This window comes from Peromyscus californicus, unplaced genomic scaffold (genome assembly GCF_007827085.1).
Source record: "Peromyscus californicus insignis strain IS unplaced genomic scaffold, ASM782708v3 Scaffold_8__1_contigs__length_139910024, whole genome shotgun sequence".
In the NCBI taxonomy this organism is placed as follows: Eukaryota; Metazoa; Chordata; class Mammalia; order Rodentia; family Cricetidae; genus Peromyscus; species Peromyscus californicus.
In genome coordinates this window covers 96,749,647-96,772,536 of record NW_026294606.1, presented here as the reverse complement: position 1 = coordinate 96,772,536, position 22,890 = coordinate 96,749,647, and the positions used below count along the sequence as shown (strand labels likewise).

Sequence of the window (22,890 nt, the reverse complement as noted above, 5' to 3'; positions counted from 1 at the left end):
ACAAATGTAACACAGTCAAATTTTTTTACACAGTTAAAATAATATTCCACAACAGGTGGCTTTATCCTCTCAACATTAAATTCTCCCCATTGGAGCTTCTGAATCAATGCCTTTGACCTTTGTAGCAGAATTATCAGAAGTTTAGGAACACATGGATGAACTTCATCTCAAAATAAGAAGCTACAGGGTCTATGGCAATTTGAAACATTCCATCTAGAGGGAAGTTTGTTAATACCGGGGAAGGGTTACAGGGAGGCAACATAACTTAGGAAGTAAACCACTAGTAAAACTCAGGAAGTCCCTGAAACTGAAACACACATGAGGCTTCCTCTCTCTAAGGCTCGTTAAGCACTAAAGGCTGCTGACAAGAGTCAGACCAGCTGAACTGCCTGGAACACATTCATTCTTTTGTCCGACTGCCTGCAAAGGGTGCAGAGAACCCCCAAGGTTCCAGTTTTCATGAGCTATCACCCGTGCTGGGGAGAGCTTTTGGTCCTGGAGTTGCCTTTGGGTCATCCTTGCTTCAGTTCGTGACTCCAGTAAACACACTGCTTTATCAAGTGGGAGTTGGGAAGTGTCATCACTTTGGCTGTCAGTTTCCCATCTGAGGTGAACAGACATTTATGTCACATCCGCCCTAGAAAAGTGTCCCATAACAGGGATTGATTAGTCCAGACAGTACCTATCACCGCCATGTCATTTTGACATCAAGGGCTCCCAATCCATTTGTAGTGAAATTCCTAATTATAACCCAGTCCTTCAGGATCCTCTCAACTCTCTCTCCTTCCAGGGGGAACACTCAGTGGCTTAGGGTGAGTTGGTGGGAGTAGGAGGGAGGACAAGCCTCACACCCATCAGAAATCTATATGACATTTATGTGTGTGTTTGTCATGGAAACCCTCTCCTCAGCCTGCCTCCAGGATCTTGGCTGTTAGTGATTGACACACCGCTAAATCCAGGAAGGAATGGAGGAGACTCACATTCTCTGAGCATCACTTTCCCAGTGTCTTATCTTACTGTGTCTGCAGTCTACAGGGGTTCCCACCCCACTGCCCACAGCCAGGGAAATTAATTGCTTCCCTGCTGTGCTGCACTCCCCTGAGTTCTTAAGCCCCTTTGCCTTGCTAGAGCTTTTACTGGCATTAGGCTAATTGTGAGTTGTGTTCTCTTCTTCAGGTGGCCTTTGCTCCTGAGGGCTTGTTAATGTTTTCTTTAGCTCAGCATCACCCAGATGGGTGGTCTGCTGGTGAAGCTGACCCTGTCTCCTGGGGGGTGCTCCTTTGAGAGGCCTGCGCCTGTGGAGGGTGGCTTCTGGGGCCAACCTGACCTTTTTTGCAGCAATGTTTCTCTCCCACAAATTTTTAGAATTATGTTACTACCAGTAAATAAACATGTGCAGAACTACAGAGAGAAGTCATTGCTTCTAAAAGATGCTACCAGTTGACTTTGAGGTTCTGTTACCTACATGAGTGCTTGACTTTAAGGTTCTGTTACCTACATGAGTGCTTGCTGTGTGTGTGTACATGCGTGCGCATTCACACACACTCTCTCATACACACACACACCATCATGATACATTTCATAGTGTGATGCTACAGCCACCCTGTGCTACAGCTTGCACCCTTACCAAAACCATCACAAAAGCTGAACGTTTCCCGTGTGTAGTGCCTGTGAGTGTGTATTCAAGTGCATATGTACGTGTGGGTGCGTGTGCATTTGTGTATGAAGGCCAGAGGACGACCTTTACTTTCCTGATTGTTTCCAGCATCTCCCTGATACCACCTGATCTCCCACTTTGAGCCACAGGTCTTCCTAAAACCCCGATTCCTAATTCCTCTTCCTTGGTGAAGAAGGTCAATGGCCATCTTGACCTTCTTGACGGCCAATGCCTTTCCATGCACTTCCAAGCTCTACAACTGCAACATGCTTTTTTTTTTTTTTTAATTTTTATCCCAGGCATACTGAACAACTAGGCCCTCTAAACAAAACTCCATACCCAAGCTGGCATCTGCTGTCCCCTCTGCCTACAGTGTTGTCTTTACCACCTCAGACGCCTTAGTCCAGTTGGCCAGGACTAACACTTGGTTCTACCATTTACTTCTTGTATGACAATGTGAGGGCACCTGGAGCCTCTTAGTCTCAATTTTCTCATCTTTGGGCAAAGAGTCAATCGATAGAAATCTGGAGAAAAGAGAATTCCCGGACAGTAATTCTCAGCCTTCAATTCAACCCTCCAAACCAGAGTGATTGTCCCTTCCCACTCACAGTCAACATATTGTGAATTACTAGAGAGGTGGGTTGTGTTTATTGTCATTCCTCTAGCCTGAGAGGCCTTGAAGGTCAGGGTTCCATGTCTCAGTCACGGCCTCATGCTTCTCACAAGCAGCTATGCCATGAATATTACATGAGGAGTCATTTATTTCTCCCTCATGGTCAAACACACTTAATTCACAAGCCATTTGTTTCTCTGGGGCATGGTGAAATGCATGGGCTCAGAGGTCAGAATGATATAGCCTCAAACCAGAGCCCTAAGACTCAAGCTCGATATTTTTATTTTCTAATCAGCAAAGAGAAGGTGGTAATACCATTGGAGAAATAATTCTACTTATTATTGCTCTGATGATTTTTCTCTACATGAGCGCACGTGTATGTGTGTGTGTGTGTGTGTGTGTGTGTGTGTGTGTGTGTTGTACATGTGTATGCTTGCATGTGTGTCAGCATAAGTACATATGTGCAGGTGCATTTGGTGCCCCTGAGGTTGATGCTGAGAATCATCCTCAATCATCTTCTATCGTATTCATAAGCAAAGGTCTCTCAACCAAACCCACAGAGCTCATTACTATGGTTAGTCTTGCTAGTGGTCTGGTAACACTTTGTCTCCACCCTCCCAGACTGGATTTATAGGTGGACCACTGTGCCTACCTGGCATTTATGTGGGTTCTAGGGATCCAAATTGTGGTCCTCACTATCAAGAGTTTCAACCAATGAGCCGTCTCCCAAGCGTCCTGCTCTGAGAATTGACACTGATGTATGTGGAGTGCCACCATCAGTCTTATGAGGAGGTTATGGTGTTCTTGGTTCAGACTCTTCCCAGATTTTCCTGATACTGCCCAGATTAACCACAGGATGCTGGTTTGGTGCTTTTGAAAAGTCTTGGAAATGGGAGTTGGAGAGCTGACTGAGCATTTAAGAGCACATATTGTTCTTCCAGAAGACTAGAGTTCAGTTCCCAGAAGCCATATCAGGCAGCTTGTCTGCCTGTAATTCTAGCTCCAGGGCATCTGATTCCATTTTTGGCTTTCACAGGTACCTGCAGCATGTGGCACACATGCAAACAGACTTACACTTATATACATAAATAAAAACAAATTTTGTTAAATCTTGGGAACTATGGTCCTACTGTTCCCTTAGTCCTAATGTGACTCTCATGAGTCCTAAGTACCCTTGCTTTTATGGAATTATTCTTACATTAAAAAATAATACAAATGAATTTATTTTTTACTATGTTGATACAAAGATGAATGTAATTCAGTTTTGATTCATTTTTGTATATTGCTTAATTTTACATTAAATCTTTGGATTTTTAAGAAAAAATAAAAAGTAGAAAACATGAATTTGGGAGGAGGACATGGGAGGGTCTGGGGGGAATAGGAGGGGGGTATGGGAGGTAGATATGATCTAAATACATTGTATTCACCTATGAAATTATGGAAGAAATTATAAATTTTAAAGCACATTATTTAGTATATGTAGCAGTCTTCTGCCCCCCCCCCCCCCCCCCCCCCCCCCCGTCCCACCTCCAAGTCTCAGTTCCCACCAGTCTTCCTGGCACACTCTCTTATCCAGCTCCACCTGAGGTGATGGCACACTCCTCTTTCTTCCCGAACTTTTCCTGGATCCCCTCATCTCTAGGGAGTTCATCCCTGAAAGCAGGTGCAGTCAGCAGACATCAGCATCTACTTACCTCTGATCACCCTCCTCAGACTCAGCAGGTGTGTGCCCTGGGCAGAGTCTACAAGGCAGAAGGACACTGGAGACACTGATACTGCTGGTGGGAACCCACATGTGAGAAACCCTGGTTTGGCCAGGAGCGAGGAGCTCAGCCTGGTTGTCCGAGCCCCCAACTCTCCACCCAGCCACCTTTCTCCCTCCCAGCTCTCCAAGGACTACAAGTCTCTGGCTTTCCCATGTGGCTATTTGATTCATGACCCTCTCCTCTATCCCACTGGTCTTTTCTGTGTGGAATCTGCGTCCAGAAATCGCAGGTGCTCACAGCCAGCTGTCAGACCACTCTCCCCTCGAACTGGAAGGAGATTCAATTCTCCTCTAGCCTCACCAGTGCAGAATCTTCCTTTTTCTTTCTTCTGTTCCCTTGGCCTGACTGACCTTGACCTCATGGCAATCCTCCTGCCTCAGCCACTCAGAGTGCCGTTACAGCAGGCTCCACCATGTCTGGCTTGCATCTTCACTTAATTTTTTTTTTGTTGTTGTTGTAAAGGCAGAGGGCAGATTCGAGGAAACAAGGAGATAAGATGGGAATGCATGATGTGAAATCCACAAAGAATCAATAGAAGTTTTTTTTGTTTTTGTTTTTGTTTTTTAAAAAAAAAGGTATTTGTCACTGGGCTTGCAAAATGGTTCATCAGGTGAAAGTGCTTGCTGCCAAGCCTGCCTACCTGAGTTCGATACCCAGAACTCACAGGGTGAAAGGAGAGAACTGACTCCTGCAAGTTGTCCTTTGACCTACACACACACACACACACACACACACACACACACACACACACACACACCACGCACTAATAAAGTGTAATATTTTTAAAGTCAAATATTTTTTTTACAGTTGCTCGTTGCAAATTTTCTCAGAGGCTCCATGGTTTTGAAGAAACCCAAACTGCTAGAAAGCAAACTGTTTTTAGTGTATTCAGCTTTTTAAACCCTGTCAGCGCCACATTCAGATCTAACTCCGCCCGGACACGCCCCACCTTATAGGCCCCGCCCCTCCCGGGTCTGACAGTCTGGCTTCTTCTGAGCGTCCCGCCTTCAGCTTCTTCTTGGGTAGTCCCCGCCCCTCACTACCCAGGGCTAGGTCTGCTATGCGCATGCGCCTGAGGACGCTTTCCTTCCTGAAGTCTCCAACAGCTGGTAGCAAAGATACTACCGGGCCAATGCCGCGACCTTGTGGACTCCGAGAGCCTGTCAGGTAAAGCCCTCCGTCTCCAGACATTAGCGCCCGACCTAGCCGGGCTCCGATCCCGGCGCAGGCCTGAGTCTGACGCCCTACAGTTCAGGCTCCTCGGGGCTTGCCTCCTGGATGGCCAGGGGGGACTTTGCTCCTTCTGCTCCTGGGGACAGAGTGAAGGTTTCCCCTAACAAGATTCACACACATGCAGGCTTGTCCTCATCTCCCAAGGTCACTGCGCTTCCCTTTTGCCAACCTGTGTCCCTCCTCAGTAACCCATGTCTTCACAGCAGAACCTCAGAAACCAGCGATAGCCAGACAGCCCTGCATCAGCCAAACCGGGTTCAAGTTCCTGGATGGCTACTTACGCTCATGATCGTGGTTCTTGCTCAAGGCACTACTCCCAGCCTGGCCTCACATGGTTCTGATATTACCTACAGGGCTGTCCTGAAAATTAAACACAGAGTGGGGTGCGAGCCCTGATCAGAGCTATTGCTCCTGTTTTAATGGATGGTCTCGAGACAGTTTTCTAGACTTTTGTTTCTCCTGCTGTCTCTGGGCAGCGCTCGGGGCTCCTTAAAAGCCTCCTTGGGCAGAGTTCTCCCCGCTTGGCTAGTTGTCTTTTCGTAACAGAGACCTGTGCACTGTGTGCCCAATTTCAGTGACCCTTTCCAGGTCATTTGATTGGTTTGCAGCCAGCACCTTGCCACATGGAAAGGGCGGCGGAGGGGGTGAAAATGAGCAAGCATCTCCAACCAATGGCTTGTCAAGGATGTGTTCTTCATTAGCAGTCACAGCTCAGGGTGCTAACTGGCCACTTTGTCTTCATGACTACCCTCAAACAAGTACAAATGAGGACTCTGAGGCTCCAGGAGATAATGTCAATTTTTTTTTTCCATGTGTAGCCCAGGCTGGTCTCAAAATTTTGGCAATCCTACTGCCTCAACCTCCCAAGCACCGAGATTACAGGTGTGAGCCTGGCTCCATCCTTTTTTGAGATGAAATGAGTTCTGGCTTACCTACACATCTGTTTTTGCACAGTTACACTACAGAATAGTGAAAACCGATGTCCACTTTCTATGACCACTGTGATGAAGTCCTAGGAACTGTATGGCTTAAGTAACAGCAGTTTATTCTCCTCTTGGGTTTAAAGGCCAGTCCATAATCAAGGCATCATCAGGAACACAATCAGAAGTGTCTGGGGGCACTAATTTGCCTCTTCTAGCGTCTGGTGGCTTTTGGTCATCCTGGGCTTGTAACTGCAGCACTCTGGTCCCCATCCCCATCTCCGTGTGTGTGTGTGTGTGTGTGTGTGTGTGTGTGTGTGTGTGTGTGTGTGTGTGTGTGTGTGTGTTTGTGTCTCTGCAGCCTCTTCACTTCCTTCAGAGACACCTGGCATTGGGTTGGGAGTTCCCCTGAAATCCGAGGTGATCTTATCTCATGAGCCTTAACTACTTACATCTGCAAAGATCCCATTTCTGAGTAAAGTCACATTCCCAGGTTCTAAGTTGACATGAATGAGGCCACTATCCCACCCCCTGCTGTGCAGGCCAGCAGCATTTGTCTGAGGGACCCAGAAAGAGCTACAGGAGAACACTGCCATCTGTGGTGATGAGTCTACATTTTTGTGTAACCTTTGGTACTCAAAGCACAGTCTCCTGAGCTGCCGCAGAGGCAACATCATCACTCGGAAGTTGGATCAAGTGCTCCTTCTTAGGTCTCACCTCAAGGCCACTGAATCACAGTGTGGGGTACACCCGGCTGTCTATTGAGAGCACCCTTCTCCCAGATTCTGTGGATGTCTGAGTTTGGGAATTACTTTTACAGGACATCTGGGTTTGAGAACATGGCAGAAGGGCCAGGCAAGCCTTATAAAGACTTTTGGACACACCTGCCCTATCTACATGTAACTATAGTATCCCCCCCCCCCCCCCCCAGAGCACTAGGGACAGAACCAGGGCCTCTCATGCTAAGCAAATACTCTACTACTGAGCTACATCCCAAGCCCTCTTTTTATTTCTTATTTTGAAACAGGGTCTAGAGTTCAAGGTTGGCCTTGAACTCACTCTGTATCCCAATGATGCCTTAAACTTGTGATCCTCCTGCCTCAGCTCCCAAACATCTGGGTTTACAATGAAGCCCAACTTACTTATAGATATCAAAGTTCAACTGTTACATTACTGGGGAAATGTCTTACCATACATACTTGATTTGGTTTTGTTTTTTGAGGTAAGGTGTCATGTATCACAGGTAGGCCCTGAATTCACTGTGTCCCTAAGGATAACCTTGAACTCCTGGTCCTCTTGCTCTTGCTTCTTGAATGCAGATATTACATACATGCATAACCTGGCTTAAACTTTAATTTTAATTTTAAATTTAATTTGCCTTCCTAAGCACACTTGTGTATGCAACTGTGGACTTGGTGTTTTTGCCTCATTCATTCTTGCCAACAACGTGCAGTTTAAGTACTGTGATTTCTGCCAGGTTATTGGAAAATTATAATGAGACTCAGAAATGAAATTCAAGATACACCCCCCCACCCCCATCCCCAGCACCCATCCCACCACACATACAGATAGATCAGCAGGGCTAGGAGCTTTCTGCCACAGCTCTGCTCTTACTAGAGATCTTGCCGTGTCTTCGTCTTAGGAACAATCTGATAGATGATGCCAAGGCCCGCTTGAGAAGGTTTGATGTGGGGACCAGATATTCCCATTTGTCTCCTAATAAATACTCTGTCCTTCTGCCATTGCTGGTCAAAGGAGAAAAGCTGTACTTGCTGTTCACTGTCCGCTCAGACAAGGTAGGTGACAAGAGGCTCTTGTGACATCTCGGGGCATTTAAAATCACACATCTGTCACTTTATCCTCATTTCAAAGCTACCATTCTCAGATGAACTTTTGAAATCATGGTGTTGGAGGGGTAGTGGAAGGGTGAAATGGGGTTTTGTTTGGTGATTTTGAGATACATGTTTGTTCTCTAACCCAGGCTGGCCTTGAACTCATGACAATCTGCTTGTCTCTGCCTCTCAAGTGCTAACTTAAGTTTTAGTATTCGTGTGGTGTGTGTGTGTGTGTGTGTGTGTGTGTGTGTGTGTGTGAGAGAGAGAGAGAGAGAGAGAGAGAGAGAGAGAGAGAGAGAGAGAGAGAGAGAGAGATGCGTGTGTATATGATTATGGAGGCCAGAGGAAGACATTAAGTGGCCTCCTCTATCACTGTCTGCCTTCTTGCCTTGAAACAGACCTCTCACTGAACCCAGAGTTTTTGTTTTTAGATTAGGCATGGCCCATATGCTGCAACAATCCTCCTGCCTCCACCCCTCTCAGAACTAGAGTTACAGGTATGCACAACCATGCCAGCATTACTACGTGGGTGCTGGAGTTCAAACTTGCACAAGCAAGCATTTTCACGCCTTCAGCCGCCTCCTCAGCCAATTGTATCATTTTTAAAGAGGTTTTACAAAGAAGAAGAAAAAAAATCAGTGAAATAGAAAACACTTCAGACCAAGGTTACTTAATATCGGTGCTTAAACAGGATTTAGGTCTGGAGCGTTCTTTGCTGATGAGCCTTCTTGTGTACTGTGGGATGTTTAGTGTTGTCTTGATTTCTATCTCTACCCATGAGAGCAGCACACATACACAGGCACATCTGTATAATGACATCATATCTCCAGACAGTGCCAGTAGTCCTGGCAGAATAGGAATGGAAAATGACTCCCATAAGAATGACTGTTAGACGAGCCTACCCAGGTAAACCAGAGCATACTGTTAGCAGCTGAGGCCCTGAAGCCAGCTGCCCACGTTGAATGCAGGCTGAAGTTAGGGACCATCTCACTTTACAGCCATACTGGGCTAGGTGATCCTGTCTCTCCCATGCACTTCTGGGTGCAGTCGCCCTTCCTTGATGTTGGGAATATTCCCCAAGAGAGTTGAAGAAATGGTCATTTCAAGGTTATCCCAGGATAGAAATAGTGTACCACAAAGTAACATGGTCTTTCAAGCGGAATAGTTAAAAATGTCTCATTGACAGCGTATATATGTACATAATAAATACATAAATAAATAACAGCTGTGGACTCAGGGGCCACAGAACTGTGGAGATCCTTTTCACTGTGGGCCAGGCAAGTGACACAAGTTCATGATCAAGATCCAGTTTCCCAAAGGAGACACTTAGCTAGAACTAGGGAAACAGGGTCTGTTGTTAGCTTTCCGCCGAAGCACAGATAAAGTGTTTATAAACCCCCCCCCCCCATACATGTGTGTGTGTGTTTTGATTATCCCATATAAGACCTAAGCCTCTGGCCAATGGGACTCTGGATTTTTTGTTGCAGACACAAGAGTTATGCCTGATGATTATAAGAGTCAGTTTTACTTCTCTATTTTTAATTTTTAAAGATTTGTTTTTTTGTGTGTATGCGTGTTTTGCCTGAATGAATGAATATATGTGCACCATGTTCGTTCAGTGCCCACACAGGTCAGAAGAGGGCACTAAATTCCCTAGAACTGCCGGGCGGTGGTGGTGCACGCCTTTAATCCCAGCACTCGGGAGGCAGAGCCAGGCGGATCTCTGTGAGTTCGAGGCCAGCCTGGGCTACCAAGTGAGTTCCAGGAAAGGCGCAAAGCTACACAGAGAAACCCTGTCTTGAAAAACCAAAAAAAAAAAAAAAAAAAAAGAATTCCCTAGAACTAGAGTTCTAGGTGGTTGTGAGCCACCATGTAAGTTCTGGCAACTGAGCCTGGGTCCTTTGCAAGAACAGCAAGTGCTCTAACCACTGGGCCATTTCTCCAGCTCCCTAAGGTCATTAAAAAAAATAATGTAACTGGGTGGTAGTGGTGCACACCTTTTAGCCTAGTATTTGGGAGGCAGAGGCAGGTGGATCTCTGTGAGTTCGAGGCCAGCCTGGTCTATAGAGCAAATTCCAGGATAGTCTCCAAAGCTACACGAGAAACCCTGCCTTGAAAAGCCAAAAACAAAAAACAAATGAAAAAGTTAAATCTTCGTTACTCTGATTGCAAGCCTTGCCTGCCTGTGAAAGAAGGAAGCAATGTGTTCTTCAACCAGCCTGATCTCCTCAGGACTGCCCAGGGTCTTCTGCCAAGCTGGAGCTCTAACACGGGCTTCAATCATAATGCCTCCTTTTACATTTTCTGTAGAGACAGGGTCTCACCAAATTGCCCAGATTGGCCTCTAACACACTCTTGTAGCTCCATCAGGTCTTGAACTTGCCACCCACCTGCCTCAGTGTCCCAAGCATCTGGGATGACAGGCTTGTACCACCACGCCTGGTTCTGGAAGGTTCTTTTTATTTTTTTTCCTTTCTTTTTTAAAAACTATTTTTTTTTAAATGTGTGTATATAGGAGGAAGGCCATGCATGCAGGTGTGGAGATCAGAGGATAATCCTGTGGCGTCTGCTTTCTCCTTCAACCTTTATAAGGCTTCCATGGATCAAACTTAGGCCATCAGGATTGTACCAGAAGTGCCTCATGAAAAAAAAAGAGCCATATCCCTGGCCCTGGAGCCAAGTTTTTAATGTCTTAAAACCTCAGTTTTCCGGTGTCTAGAGATGAGACTGAAAGCTGCCCTGTGAGCAGTGTGCAAAAGAGCAACACTATCTCAGTCACACTAGTTGTCCGTGCTCCCTGACATTGACTGAACACTGTCTCAGTTCACACTAGTGTCCGTGCTCCCTGACATTGACTGAACACTGTCTCAGTTCACACTAGTGTCTGTGCTCCCTGACATTGACTGAACACTGTCTCAGTTCACACTAGTGTCCGTGCTCCCTGACGTTGACTGAACACTGTCTCAGTTCACACTAGTGTCCGTGCTCTCTGACGTTGACTGAACACTGTCTCAGTTCACACTAGTGTCCGTGCTCCCTGACGTTGACTGAACACTGTCTCAGTTCACACTAGTGTCCGTGCTCCCTGACATTGACTGTCCCTTGTTGCTTTCTCTCTTTGCTCAGTCCAGCATAGGTAAGGTCTCCTTTCAGAGACCTGGGGTCCTGGGGCTTGACTTTTCAGCTGGCTGAAAGGTTTCAGGACTAGGGTTCAAGGGAACATTAGGTTTTGGATAAGATATTTATTAGAAGAGTTAATAATCATGGGCAGACAGACAGACAGCATGGTAGAGGCTCTGATTGGAGATCATGTCCATGAGGCATACTAAGGGAGTTTCTTCTTATAGGTCTGTGAAGACAGGCAGTTTTGGTGTCAGTCCAGCTGTTTTTGAGGCCCAGGCAGGCAATGGGAAAGGAGGAAAAGGGTCTTGCATCATGAGGAAGGGATGTGAGACACCAGAAGTATGAGAGAAGTGAAGGGGAGGGGCACATCAGTTGATGTGTGTACCTTTTATATATAGGTGGAAGTATGTTTCTCTATGTAACCTGAGGTAATCAACTTCACTGGGAAAGTGAGAATGTGATTTGTGTGTGTGTGTGTGTGTGTGTGTGTGTGTGTGTGTGTGTGTGTATACACGTACATATATATTCCTGAATACAACCTACTCAATCCATATTATGTTACTCATACACGTTTTGAGGGCTGACCATTGGTGTTGATCACCACTTGATGTGTGCTTCTCTGGGGAAGACTGTTGCCCCTGTTCTCAGTATTCATTCTCAGCATTCCATAGTTGCCTGCAGTCCTTTGTGTAGGGTTGAGGACTTCTGGGCTTACCCCCTCCTCTTCGGCACGTCTGTTGGTGTTGTCCTTATTCAGCTCATGTTTAGGCCATCATCACATTGGTGAGAGTTTACGAGTGTCTCCCAGTAATGTCAGAAGCTACACTGGTGTTTGAGGTGGTCTCTTATTGGCCTGGGGCTCACCAAGTAGGCTAGGATAACATATATGAATGTAATAACAATTGACACAAAAAAAGGCCATGAATTTGAAAGAGAGTAAGGAGGGATATATATGAGGGTGTTCTGAGAGAGGAAAGGGAGGGAAGAAATGATGTAATTCTATTATAATCTCAAAAATAAAATAAATAAAAACCAAACAAAAGAACCCAGTGTAGACAGCACCTAAGGAATGGCACCAAAAGTTGACCTATGGCCTTCACATGCACATGTAGACATGTGCACCCACACAAACACATGCACATGTACACCCATATAAACACATACACAGCTTACACTATTTACAGGGGGAAAAGATCCCATGCCTAGGTAGAACCCTTTCTGGTTTCAACAGTCTATGAAAAAAATTTTTTTTGTTGTTTTTTTTGTTTTAAATGCACCTGCTTGCTTCAAAACAGTAGAACATTTGCTGGGAATAGAGTTCTCAGGAATCCAAAAGGTCCTTGTTCCCTATTAATTGGGGTCGAGATGAAAGGCTACTTGAATGAATTGGCATGCTCTGGGGTCTCTCAGAAGGGCTTTCAAAGCATATTTTAAATCAAGTCCCTATTTCTATCAAGCCCAGTGAGTCCTTGTGGGTGCCCCCGTCACCAGGTACCGCAGAGTTGAATGTGCAAACAATAAATCACATTTTAGAGGTAACGGAACAGAAGGTGTATTTCTAAGACTTTTATAAGACAGGCTGTGGTAGACAGAAAATGGTCTAGCCCTCCTTTCCCTCCTCTCCCATCTGTCACTGATGAGAAGATGTGTGAGGCCATAACTGCCGAAGCAGCTCCTATAAGAACTCTCCACTTAGAGCAGGGAAGAACTGCAAATGTTTTATGTTTTCCAAAGACTTACCTAGGGCTGGGAGTCTGGCACAGAACACTACTCAGGTATGCATGAAGCCCTGGCTCAGCCCTCAGTACCACAAAACAAAATAAATGAATGAATAAAAATAAAAAGCTTGCTAAAACAGAGTCTTCAGCTATAGCAGTTAAATAAAGTTCATAACAGCCTTAGTCTTCTCAAAGTGCTGTTACAGAATGCCTTATCCTGGATGACTTATGAGCAACAAACATTTCTCATGGCTATGGAGGCCACCAAGTTCAGTATCCAGGCATCTGCAGATCAAGTGCTTGGTCCTGGCCTTCTCTTTCTAACTCACAGATGATGGTTTTCCCCTGTGTGCTCCCAGGGTGAGCAGAACAGTCGGTAGAATCTAACCTCATTGATAAGGGCCTTGCTCCATTATAATTTTCCATGAGCCTCACCTCCAAATGGCATTACCTTGTGACTGAGGATTTCGACATACAAGGTAACAGGTATTTTGACCAGAGCAGGCTCTTAGCTTTCCTTAAACATCTCTGTCAACCCAGGTACTCAAAATGCCAACAGGACCTCTTGGTTGAACTCTGAAGAACTGACTTTAGGTGTTCTCATCACATCCCCATGCCTGGGATCTAGACACAGCTCCATGTGCTGCAGCCTCAGCTCATGTGACTGCCCTGTGGTGTAGCAGGTGCACACTGCCGTGGATCTTTGTACACAGTTGGCAAGAGGCTGGCCTACGAGTCTTGCTGAGTCAGGCTTTCGCAGCAGATGAGTGGGGAGGACAGTGGACATGGGTAGGTGAGGGTGTAAGAGAAACTGGGCTTGGCTGGCTGAGAAGTTGGGTGCCACAGAAAAGAGAATGGTGAGGGCTTCATTTTTCAGAGATGAGCAAGGAGGAAATTACTGGCATGAGGACACATTGTCCAAAAATCAGAAAGGACTGGAGTCAGAGATGTGGGGGGAGAAATAGGGAAAGAGAGGGCCCTGTACTTCATGTGAGTGAGCAAAAATAAACGGAGATGTTGAAATGCATGGCACCAGTGGTGATGGCTCTTCGACCCTACTATGTTTTAGCAAACTCTTACTGATTTCTTTAAACTTACATGGGAGTGTGAGTGTGGGCACGTGTGCACCGTGGTCTGTGTAAGGTAGCTAGAGGACAACTTTTGAGTCTCTTCTCTCCTACCTTGTTATTGAGACAGGGTCTCTCTTGGCCTTATCCCCTCAATTCCCAGCTACAGGATCCAAAATCTTGCTCTTGGAGCTTCTGTCAGGTTGTCTCAAATTCTGCAGAATGATTGCTGACTGGCAGAGGAACCTTCCAGATTCTGGACTGTTCTCCTACCTTGGCCTCCCATCCAGTTGTAAGAATTCTGAGTCACAGATGCATGCCACCATACACAGTTTTGTGTGTGGATTCTAGGAATCAAATTCAGATTGTCCAGTTGAGTCATCTCTGTGGCCCTAGAGACTCTAAATAGATGGTGCGCTGATTAAGAACAAAGCCTCTGGAATTAAACTCCAATGTATAGCTCACTATGTGAACTTTGTCAGGTAACTTAACCTCTAGGCGTCTTACCCTTTCTGTGAAAATAGAATAATAGTAGCCTAATGTGGTTTGTGTACTTGTTAATAGAGATCATTTGTGAAAACAAAGGAATTACTGTTCAGCCATATTCAGACCTGTGACAACATTGCAAAACCTCACAAACAAGATGCTGAGAGACAGAAAAGGTCACATGTCATATGATTTCATTTACATGAAATAATCGAACTGGAAATCCATTTGGACAGAAAGCAGAGAATGCATCTGAGTGCAGGGTGGGGGTGGGGGAGCTTAATAAGTGGTTTCCTCTTGGAGTGGGGAAAACATTCTGAAAATAGATATTAGATATGGTTCTACATCATTATGAATTTATGAAATGTTCCTGAATTGTTTGTTTTAAATTGGTTAATCTTATATTAATTCTACTTCATTAAAAATGCTTTAAGATATAATAGCTTGTAGGGTTGGTAGAGTGTTTACCTAGCATGTGCCAGGTCCTGGGTCCGATCCCCAGCACTGCCTAAAACAGGGCGTGGTAGTGCAAATCCTAACCACTGCACTGGGGAGCAGGAAGCAGGGAGGTCAAAGGCTCAAGGTCATCCTTGACTACATAGCAAATTTGAGGCCAGACTGGGCTGTATGAGACCCTGTTCCAATCTTTCCCCACCATACATAACAGCTACAGAAAAATTCCTGTGAAACGTATGCCCTGGATATAGTCAGCACCCATAAAGGACTTAGCAAAATCATCTGTTGGTAATACTATCTTTATACTATCCTTTCTTTTAGCTTTTACAAATCCTCATTGGTGTCTGTCTGTTTGTGTGTTTATATTAGAAGCATGTAGAGAAAAATCAGAAATGAGGGAAGTTCTCAGTTGTTAAGGTGTGTGTGTATCTGTGTGTGTGTGTGTGTGTGTCTGTGTGTGTATGTCTGTGTGTGTGTGTGTTTGCATGCATGTGCAGGCCAGTATTCAACACTGGATGTCTTTCTCAATCACCACCTTATTTTTTGAAAGTTTTCTTGACATTTCCTTCTAACAGTTTGAGGTGGGGTGGAAAGGAACCTTTACACATGGCTGGTGAGAATGTAAACTAGTCCAGTCAGTATGGAGGTTTAAATTGTTTTTTTAAAAGATGTTCCATACAACCCAGCTATTCCACTCCTAAGTATTTAACCAAAGTATTTCAAACTAACAAATCACAGAGATACTTGCACATCAGTGTTTATTGAAGCAGTAGTCACAATAAGTAAATTATATATAAAATGAAAATTAAAATAAATGAAAGAAAAGCAAAATCATACCATTTGTAAGAAAATAAATGCAAATGAACTTAATCATATAGTGTTTTCTTTCACTTGTAGTTCTTACATTTTATATAGACACATAAAATCATGTGTGTATATATGATATAAAAGGAAAAGGAAAGCCGATTAGGGAGACTCTGGAAACTAATGGGAGGGAAAAGAAAGGGGGCAGGGGGTATAGGAGAACTATGTTCTACATACAATATAGACATAGATATATTTTGTATAAATAAAAGCATCTAAAACATAACAATGAATTGAAATTAGTAATATTTTTATGAACATGTGAGTTTGCCAGACAAAAAAGGCCTGCATCCTTCAGTATGTTTTCTATGCAGTTTTATTTTAAGTACACACATTATTTATAAAGTTAAATTATTATTTCCATCAGGGATATTTTCATGTTCTCTATGTAATAAATGTAATATGTTAAAAATCATATCTAAAGGATATGTGGTGAAATATAAAAAGTAGTATGTATATTAGATGAATAAGTAGCAAAATTTAATTTAATATTAATATTGAGTGAAAATATTAACATAGGCTTATGAACTAGGCAAAAACTATGTAAAATATATATTTCAGATGGGGAACAATACAGAGAATTTTCTAAACAGACATTTTCCCACCTTTGTAATAAAATTATTAGTGTAAGATATATTTGTGTGTGTGTGTGTGTGTGTATGTATGTATGTATGTATGTATGCATGCATGCGTGCGCTTGCCCACTTGTGTAAGCATGCACATGTACCATGGCATTCATGTGAGGGTCAGAGGGTAACTTTCAAGCAGCACTTTTCTTCTTCTACCATATGAGTTCAAGATTCAAACTTAGGTTGTGCCCTTACCTGCTGAGCTCATCTCATGGGCCCTGGATTTTTTGTTGTTGTTGTTTGTTTGTTTTTTGGTTGTTGTTTTGTTTTTAGGATTCAAGGAAAAACATACCTTGCACACTGTAGATGTTGAGTTAATATTTGTTAAATGACTAAATAGTTCTCAAATTGAAATCTCACTTGTAACTCTATTCTTTCAATCCCCCAGCTGCGAAGGGCACCTGGAGAAGTCTGCTTCCCTGGAGGAAAGAGGGACCCGGTGGACATGGACGACACAGCCACTGCTCTCCGTGAAGCCCAGGAGGAGGTGGGGCTGCATCCCCACCAAGTGGAGGTGGTCTCTCACCTGGTGCCATATCTGCTTAATGTAAGGACAGTCATGGGCCCTCCTGAGCTCCTAGGGGGTTCCACATTTGTTCAGTTCCCAAGAGCACGATGCACAGAGACAGGATACCTGGGTCCTTGGGTGGACTTTGCCCTTCATGAGCTCTGTGGCCCTGGGTAAGCCCCTCCTACCCCATCCAGAACGAGAGGGGCGCTACCTCAATGATTTTCAAACTGAGTGCCATGGAACACTGAATGTTCTCAGAATTGCTCCACTAATGTTCATTTTGTGTGTATTTTTCTCCAGCGTACATTTATTTTGAGAAGTCAGTTGAAAAATAATATGCTATTGTGCAAAATACTAAATGGTGTCCCTTTGGAGGGGCCCAGTGTTTTCTGTTTACTCTAATGTCACTCGTTTTGGTGCACACCTTGGGATACAGAGCCCTCTTGTCAAAGAACTAGGGGGCTTTTTATCCTCAGCCTCGTCTCACATTCCATACTGCATTTGATTGTCTGGTCGCTGTGGGCCTTGGGTCTGTGATTATTTCTCACACTTCATGTTACCGTGACCCTGGCAGTTTTAAGCTATGCTGGATGCCCTTCAGTTCAGGTACCTCATGGTTAAGGACTTTATAAAAAGATTTTATTTTTATTTATGTGTATGTAGGTGGCAGCGAATGTGCCTGCAGGATCTTCCAGAGGCCAAAAAGAGGGTGTCAGATCCACTGGAGCTGGAGTTTATAAGTAATAGGGAGTGGGAGTTATAGGCGGTTGGGAGCCACCCTATGGATGCTGAGAACTGGAACTCTGGTCCACTGCAGGAGCAGCATGCGCTCTCCGCTGCTGAACTAGCTCTCCATGCCCTGGGCTCCTCATGGTTCGACTAGGGTCACAATTTGGGAGAACAAGATCATTTGACAAGATGCCTAAAAACTGCCAGTGTTTGCCACTGCATTTCTCTATGAGTCAGGAGTTCCTTATTCCATAAACCCAACAGCACAGGAAAACCTGGAGCTGGGGTAACTAGGTCTCATCGGCTGTATTGTAACAAAAACAGTTGTGCAAACAGACTTCAGGAGTCACCTGTTGATTTTAACTTGTATACCAGCATTATTTTATCAGTGAAAATGTACCATGGCCCCTTTACAGTCATGTCCAGAATGATGACAGATTAGTAGTCATCTGTTCTCATGTCCCCGCACCCCATATCTTCCGTGGTTGATGCCTGACACAGCTGTGGTACAGTGGTCACAATGAAGAAACAGTGTGAGGACATGGTTGTGAACTGCACCCACACTTTCTCCACTACTTTTCCTATTGCCTTCCCTCCTGCCCTTGACCCCATCCTGCTTGCTGGATTGCATGCAGTTGTCAGATCTCTTAGTCCCTGTGACAGTTTCTCCGGCTACACTCATTGTGACTATGGCAGTCCCAAGGTTTGCCATTCATGCGTTTTGCTCAGCGTCCTTGAATTTCAGTTTCACTGATACTTTTCTCATGATTAAGCTGGTGTTACAGTTTGGGTGAGGAAGGCCACAGGGTTCGATGTCCTTCCCACATAACCACAGAATTAGGTATAAATAGTTTAATATTCTATGCATTGGGCTTTCAGTAAAAATTTATATTAAAACATTATGGCCACCAGTGCCTCACAGCTGGAAAACTGGGGCATTAGATTGTCCTTGGGTTACAGTTTGCTTAAAGTCTCAGTGGTACTGGACTGTAAAAATCAGTGACGCTGAGCTCGTCCTTCTTCACTGAGCTTATTTGAAAAGTGGAAAGGACGCATTTGAGAAAGATTCAGTATGGAATAAGCTGGTGGCCACTCCATAAATGTGTGTGTGCGTGTGCGTGCGTGCGTGCATGTGTGCGCGTGCGTGCGTGCATGTGTGCGCGTGCGTGCGTGCATGTGTGCGTGTGTGTGTGTGTGTGTGTGTTATGATTGAGAAAGACAGAAAAGACACATGGAGAAAGATTAGAGATAGATCTATAGAGACATACAGATACAGACAGACAGCAGACACAAAGAGAAGAGAGCATTAGAAGGAGGGAGATGTGGCAGCTGTTTCCTCTTTAGCTGCATTTTCTAATGGGGGTGATTTTCAATTAATTTCTGCAAATCCCCCAACGCATTTTAGGGAGCTGAGTTTAAAACTCTATTAACTCGTTGATGTAAAGCAGTTAGAAGTTTCTCAAATCAGAGTAGCTTCATTTCCACAATCCCTGGGAGCGCCTGAATTGTATGTGGGTGGATGCAATAATGGAGTTCACAGATGCCTCAGTCACCTGTTACTCTAACAAACCTGAGGTAATCAACTGATAGGGTCTGATGGTTAATTTTAAATGTCAAATTGCCACAACCTAGAATCACCTGAGTAGAGAATCTCAACTGAATTATCTAGATCAGATTGGCGTGTGTGTGTGTGTGTGTGTGTGTGTGTGTGTGTGTGTGTGTGTGTGTGTGTGTTTTGGTGGTAGGAAGTGTATCTTAGTGGTTAATGGATGCAGGAGTGCTCAGCCCACTGTGAGCAGTGCCATCCCCTAGGCAGGTGGTCCTGGGCTGTATAAGAAAGCTACCTAAGCATAAGCCAGACTGAGAGCCAGCAAACATCCATCATCCATGGTTGCTGCTTCACTTCTTGGGCTGTGAAGTGAACTCCTTGCTCTGGAGTAATACTATGTGGACTAGTAAGCAGGCCCTCCTTTGAGTCCCTACCTTGACTTCCTTCAGTGATGGACTGTGAGCTAGACAAATAACCTTCTCTCACCCCAAATGACTTTTGGTAAGTGTTTTATCGCAGCAGTAGAAATGACATTAGACCATGAAGGACGGTTTAGTTCAGCTCATAGTTTTGGAGGTTCAAGCCCCTGGTTAGCTGGCCCCATTACTTTGAGAACTGTAGTAAGGCACCTCATTCTGACATACCCTGTTGGGGTTCTCTTGAGACCTCGTCATCCATCCATCCTTCCCACTATGCGTTTCTGCTGGCCAGCAGCTCTCTGCCAGGGACTCACTGTTGGGTGACTGTGGATGACCAGCTGGACATCCTGCACGGGGTCACAAATGTTGGGCTGACTTCCTGCAAAGCTGTCCTCCACCAGCATCTGGGCCTGAGCCTGAAACCCCAGCTCCTTGTCTCTAGCTGGAGTCGCCTCCACAACACCCTGCCTGCTTTCTTCACCAGGCTGTTGCCCTCCCTCCTTAGCCCCTCACCAGTTTCTCCTGGTAGCACTTTCTGAAGAACCTGCTCGCATGTCAATCCTCCGCTCACCATCTACTCTGGGGAACCCATGACCTCCAAGAGTGAGCCCTTACCCAGGACCCCGCATGGCTGGGGCTCTCGGTAACCTATGACCCCAGATTTATTGCCCTAAGGCTATTTAAGGTCTGTTCCCCCTTGCCTCCTCTCTAGCCAAAGGTTGTTATTCACCATGGATGCATTTAATAGTCTGACCTATTTCCATTCTGAAACCCTCTTTGGCTGCCTCCCCTAATGGGAGGTCCCCGTGGGCCTGTTTAATCTTCTCTAGACTCCCTCCTCACAATGTACCTCCATCTGGTTTCCCAAGTACCTTTTCCATGATCCAGGAACTTCAAACTGGAGATCACATCTGGGTTCAGTCCCAGCCTCTCTTGCAGGCTTTCCAGTACAAGTGAAGATGGTCCACTCAGCAGCAACTCTGAGTCATTTTGCAAGCATTTATGCTCATAAATAAAACTATCCCTTCGCAAAACAAATATGTACGTTATGAAAATATAGTTTATAAGCAATTATATAGCTTACGATTTTGTGTGTGTATTTCCCCCTGAATGTAAGTATGCCAGAAGTAATATGTTACTTTTTTGTTGATAAGACATCACACCTCTGTCCTCACCAAGAGGAAAAGGTGTGTGACATCAGTCCAGATGCCAGCACAGGTGGAGCATCTCTGTTACGTGGGGGACATGGATTTGTGTCAGGAGTATTCCCACCCCCTGGCCCACCTAATACCATATATCATAGCCTTGGTCTTTCCTCTCCTAGAAGTGGTGTGAGTTTAATCTTTGAAACCATATGTGGCTGCACTTTGTAATGTGTGGATTTGGATTTCTGCTTTCAGAATGATGCACTGGTAACCCCAGTAGTGGGTTTTCTAGACCACAACTTCCAGGCCCAGCCTAATGCAGATGAAGTTAAGGATGTGTTCCTTGTGCCTTTGGACTATTTCCTGCATCCCCAAGTCTACTACCAGAACCACTTCACACACTCTGACTACCATCTTGTTATACACTGCTTTGAGTATACAGACCCCAAAACTGGTCTGAAGTACCTAATCAAGGGAATGACTTCAAAACTGGCCGTGCTGGCTGCCTTAATTATTTTGGAAGAAAGTCCCTCCTTTGAAATTGAGTTTGATCTCAATGACCTGATACCGTCTTGTGAAAAGACCTTTCTTCGTAAATATCCTTCAAGCAAGTTGTGAAGCTATCAAAACCCAAAAGAACATCCACGAGGTCTTTGTGTGAGCTTCTGCACAGAATGACAATGTCAGCAAGTGGAATCTGACAGGTGCAAATATTTTCCTGCAACGCAGAAGTAAAAGCCTTGCCTGGTTTCCAGTTGCCTTTTTTTTTTTCCATCTATAACACTAAAAGTCTTTTAAGACTGGAAAAATGCTTTGGCAGGGCAGTATTATTTTATCCACGAAGCCAAGATTTTTAGTTATTTTAGGGGTATCTGGCACATAGTAGGCACTTAATAAATATATGTTGAATATATGGCTGTGCAATGTTCATATCATTTTAAATATATTTTTAATCCATTGTTTCTCATGACTTCTGGCTAACCATTCAAGCTTACCCACTTGGGACTAGGAAGATAGCTCCACCTATATTGGAGTTATCTATATTGTGCCTGTCTTGGAAGCATAAGGATCTGAGTTCAATCCCCGTCACCCATGTAAAATGACTCAGGTGTGGTGGTGTATATTTGTAGTCCCAGCATTGGGACACAGAACCTGGCATCTCCGAGGCTTATTGTCCAGACAGCGTACCCTATTTGGCAAGCTCCAAGTCAATGAGAGTAACTGTTTAAAAAAACATAAATGTTGGCAGTGCCTGAGGAACGACACCTAAGATGGTCCTCTGACCTCCACAAACATGTGTACACACACACACACACACACACACACACACACACACACACACACACACACACACAGTTTACCTTCCCTTGATTCTATGACAGTAGAGTTCAAGCTGGGTCAACAGAATTCCCCAGGATCTTTTGCCATTAAATACGCCCTTGGGATTTAGTTTGGGGCAATGTGATGTAGGGGAAAGATGACGTTATGAGTCACATTCAATTTAAGAGAGAAGACAGCTCCCCTGGAGCCTCATTTCCTATCTTCTGTGAGCTGCAGCATGGATATATCTACAAACCAATCATGACCAGGTAGATGCTGGGAGGCCCAGCTCTCTCTGTGCTTCATAACATGGAAGATGCCCTGTTCTCTACCTGATCTTATTTGGAGACTGTCTCGAGGCCTGGATGCCTGACTTATCTCTAGTATGACTCTGGGTGCAGTTCTCTGCAGAAGCTATCCCCCTGCTGCCCATATGGTAATTAGGCATGTGCTGGGAACATTATGATAGGACCGTGCTTTCACAGATGATAACTAAGACTGTACTAGGAGCTTTATGATGGGATGTGCTGTTTAGTACAAATCAGGTGATACCCCAGCTACTGTTCCCAATCCTATACATTCCCTGTACTCTGAAGTAAAGCTGAACTGACTCACTGAGTCATCTCCCAGAGAGCTATCTCTGTGCTCACAGGCCATACAAAGTTCTCTGTCATTGCTTCTGCCCCTTGTCCTCGTGGACTGGTGGCCAACAGGCAGTGGGGAAAAAGGGGACCCCCACAAGTAGATGACGAAATTCCCTAAGGGAATGGCAGAATGCAAAGAATGGTGAGCGCCTGGCTCTCCAAGGGACTCTGTGAAGCAAAGCAACCCTTCAGATTGAGCTGTCGAC

General features: G+C 44.8%; 1 protein-coding gene across 2 annotated transcripts; it reads left to right on the top strand.

Annotated features, from left to right (window-relative positions):
• The first annotated feature begins 5,055 nt into the window (after positions 1-5,055).
• On the top strand, positions 5,056-21,633 carry Nudt7 (nudix hydrolase 7). 2 transcript variants are annotated; one of them, XM_052728752.1, is made up of 4 exons: positions 5,056-5,203; positions 7,832-7,985; positions 16,756-16,854; positions 20,976-21,633. In XM_052728752.1, the coding sequence occupies exons 1-4, from the start codon at positions 5,097-5,099 to the stop codon at positions 21,336-21,338; spliced, it is 723 nt and encodes a 240-aa protein (XP_052584712.1). In that variant the 5' UTR covers positions 5,056-5,096; the 3' UTR covers positions 21,339-21,633. The 2 variants fall into 2 exon arrangements, with proteins under 2 accessions (XP_052584712.1, XP_052584711.1); XM_052728751.1 differs by having other exon boundaries at positions 5,061-5,203; positions 16,756-16,914.
• The last annotated feature ends 1,257 nt before the right edge of the window (positions 21,634-22,890 follow it).

Bases quoted from the DNA above. Each gene is read 5' to 3' on its own strand.
- Nudt7 (XM_052728751.1), top strand. From the start codon at position 5,097: ATGCGCATGCGCCTGAGGACGCTTTCCTTCCTGAAGTCTCCAACAGCT. The intron at 5,204-7,831 runs GTAAAGCCCTCC...TCTTCGTCTTAG, and splicing joins GGACTCCGAGAGCCTGTCAG to GAACAATCTGATAGATGATG. The intron at 16,915-20,975 runs GTAAGGACAGTC...TTCTGCTTTCAG, and splicing joins TGGTGCCATATCTGCTTAAT to AATGATGCACTGGTAACCCC.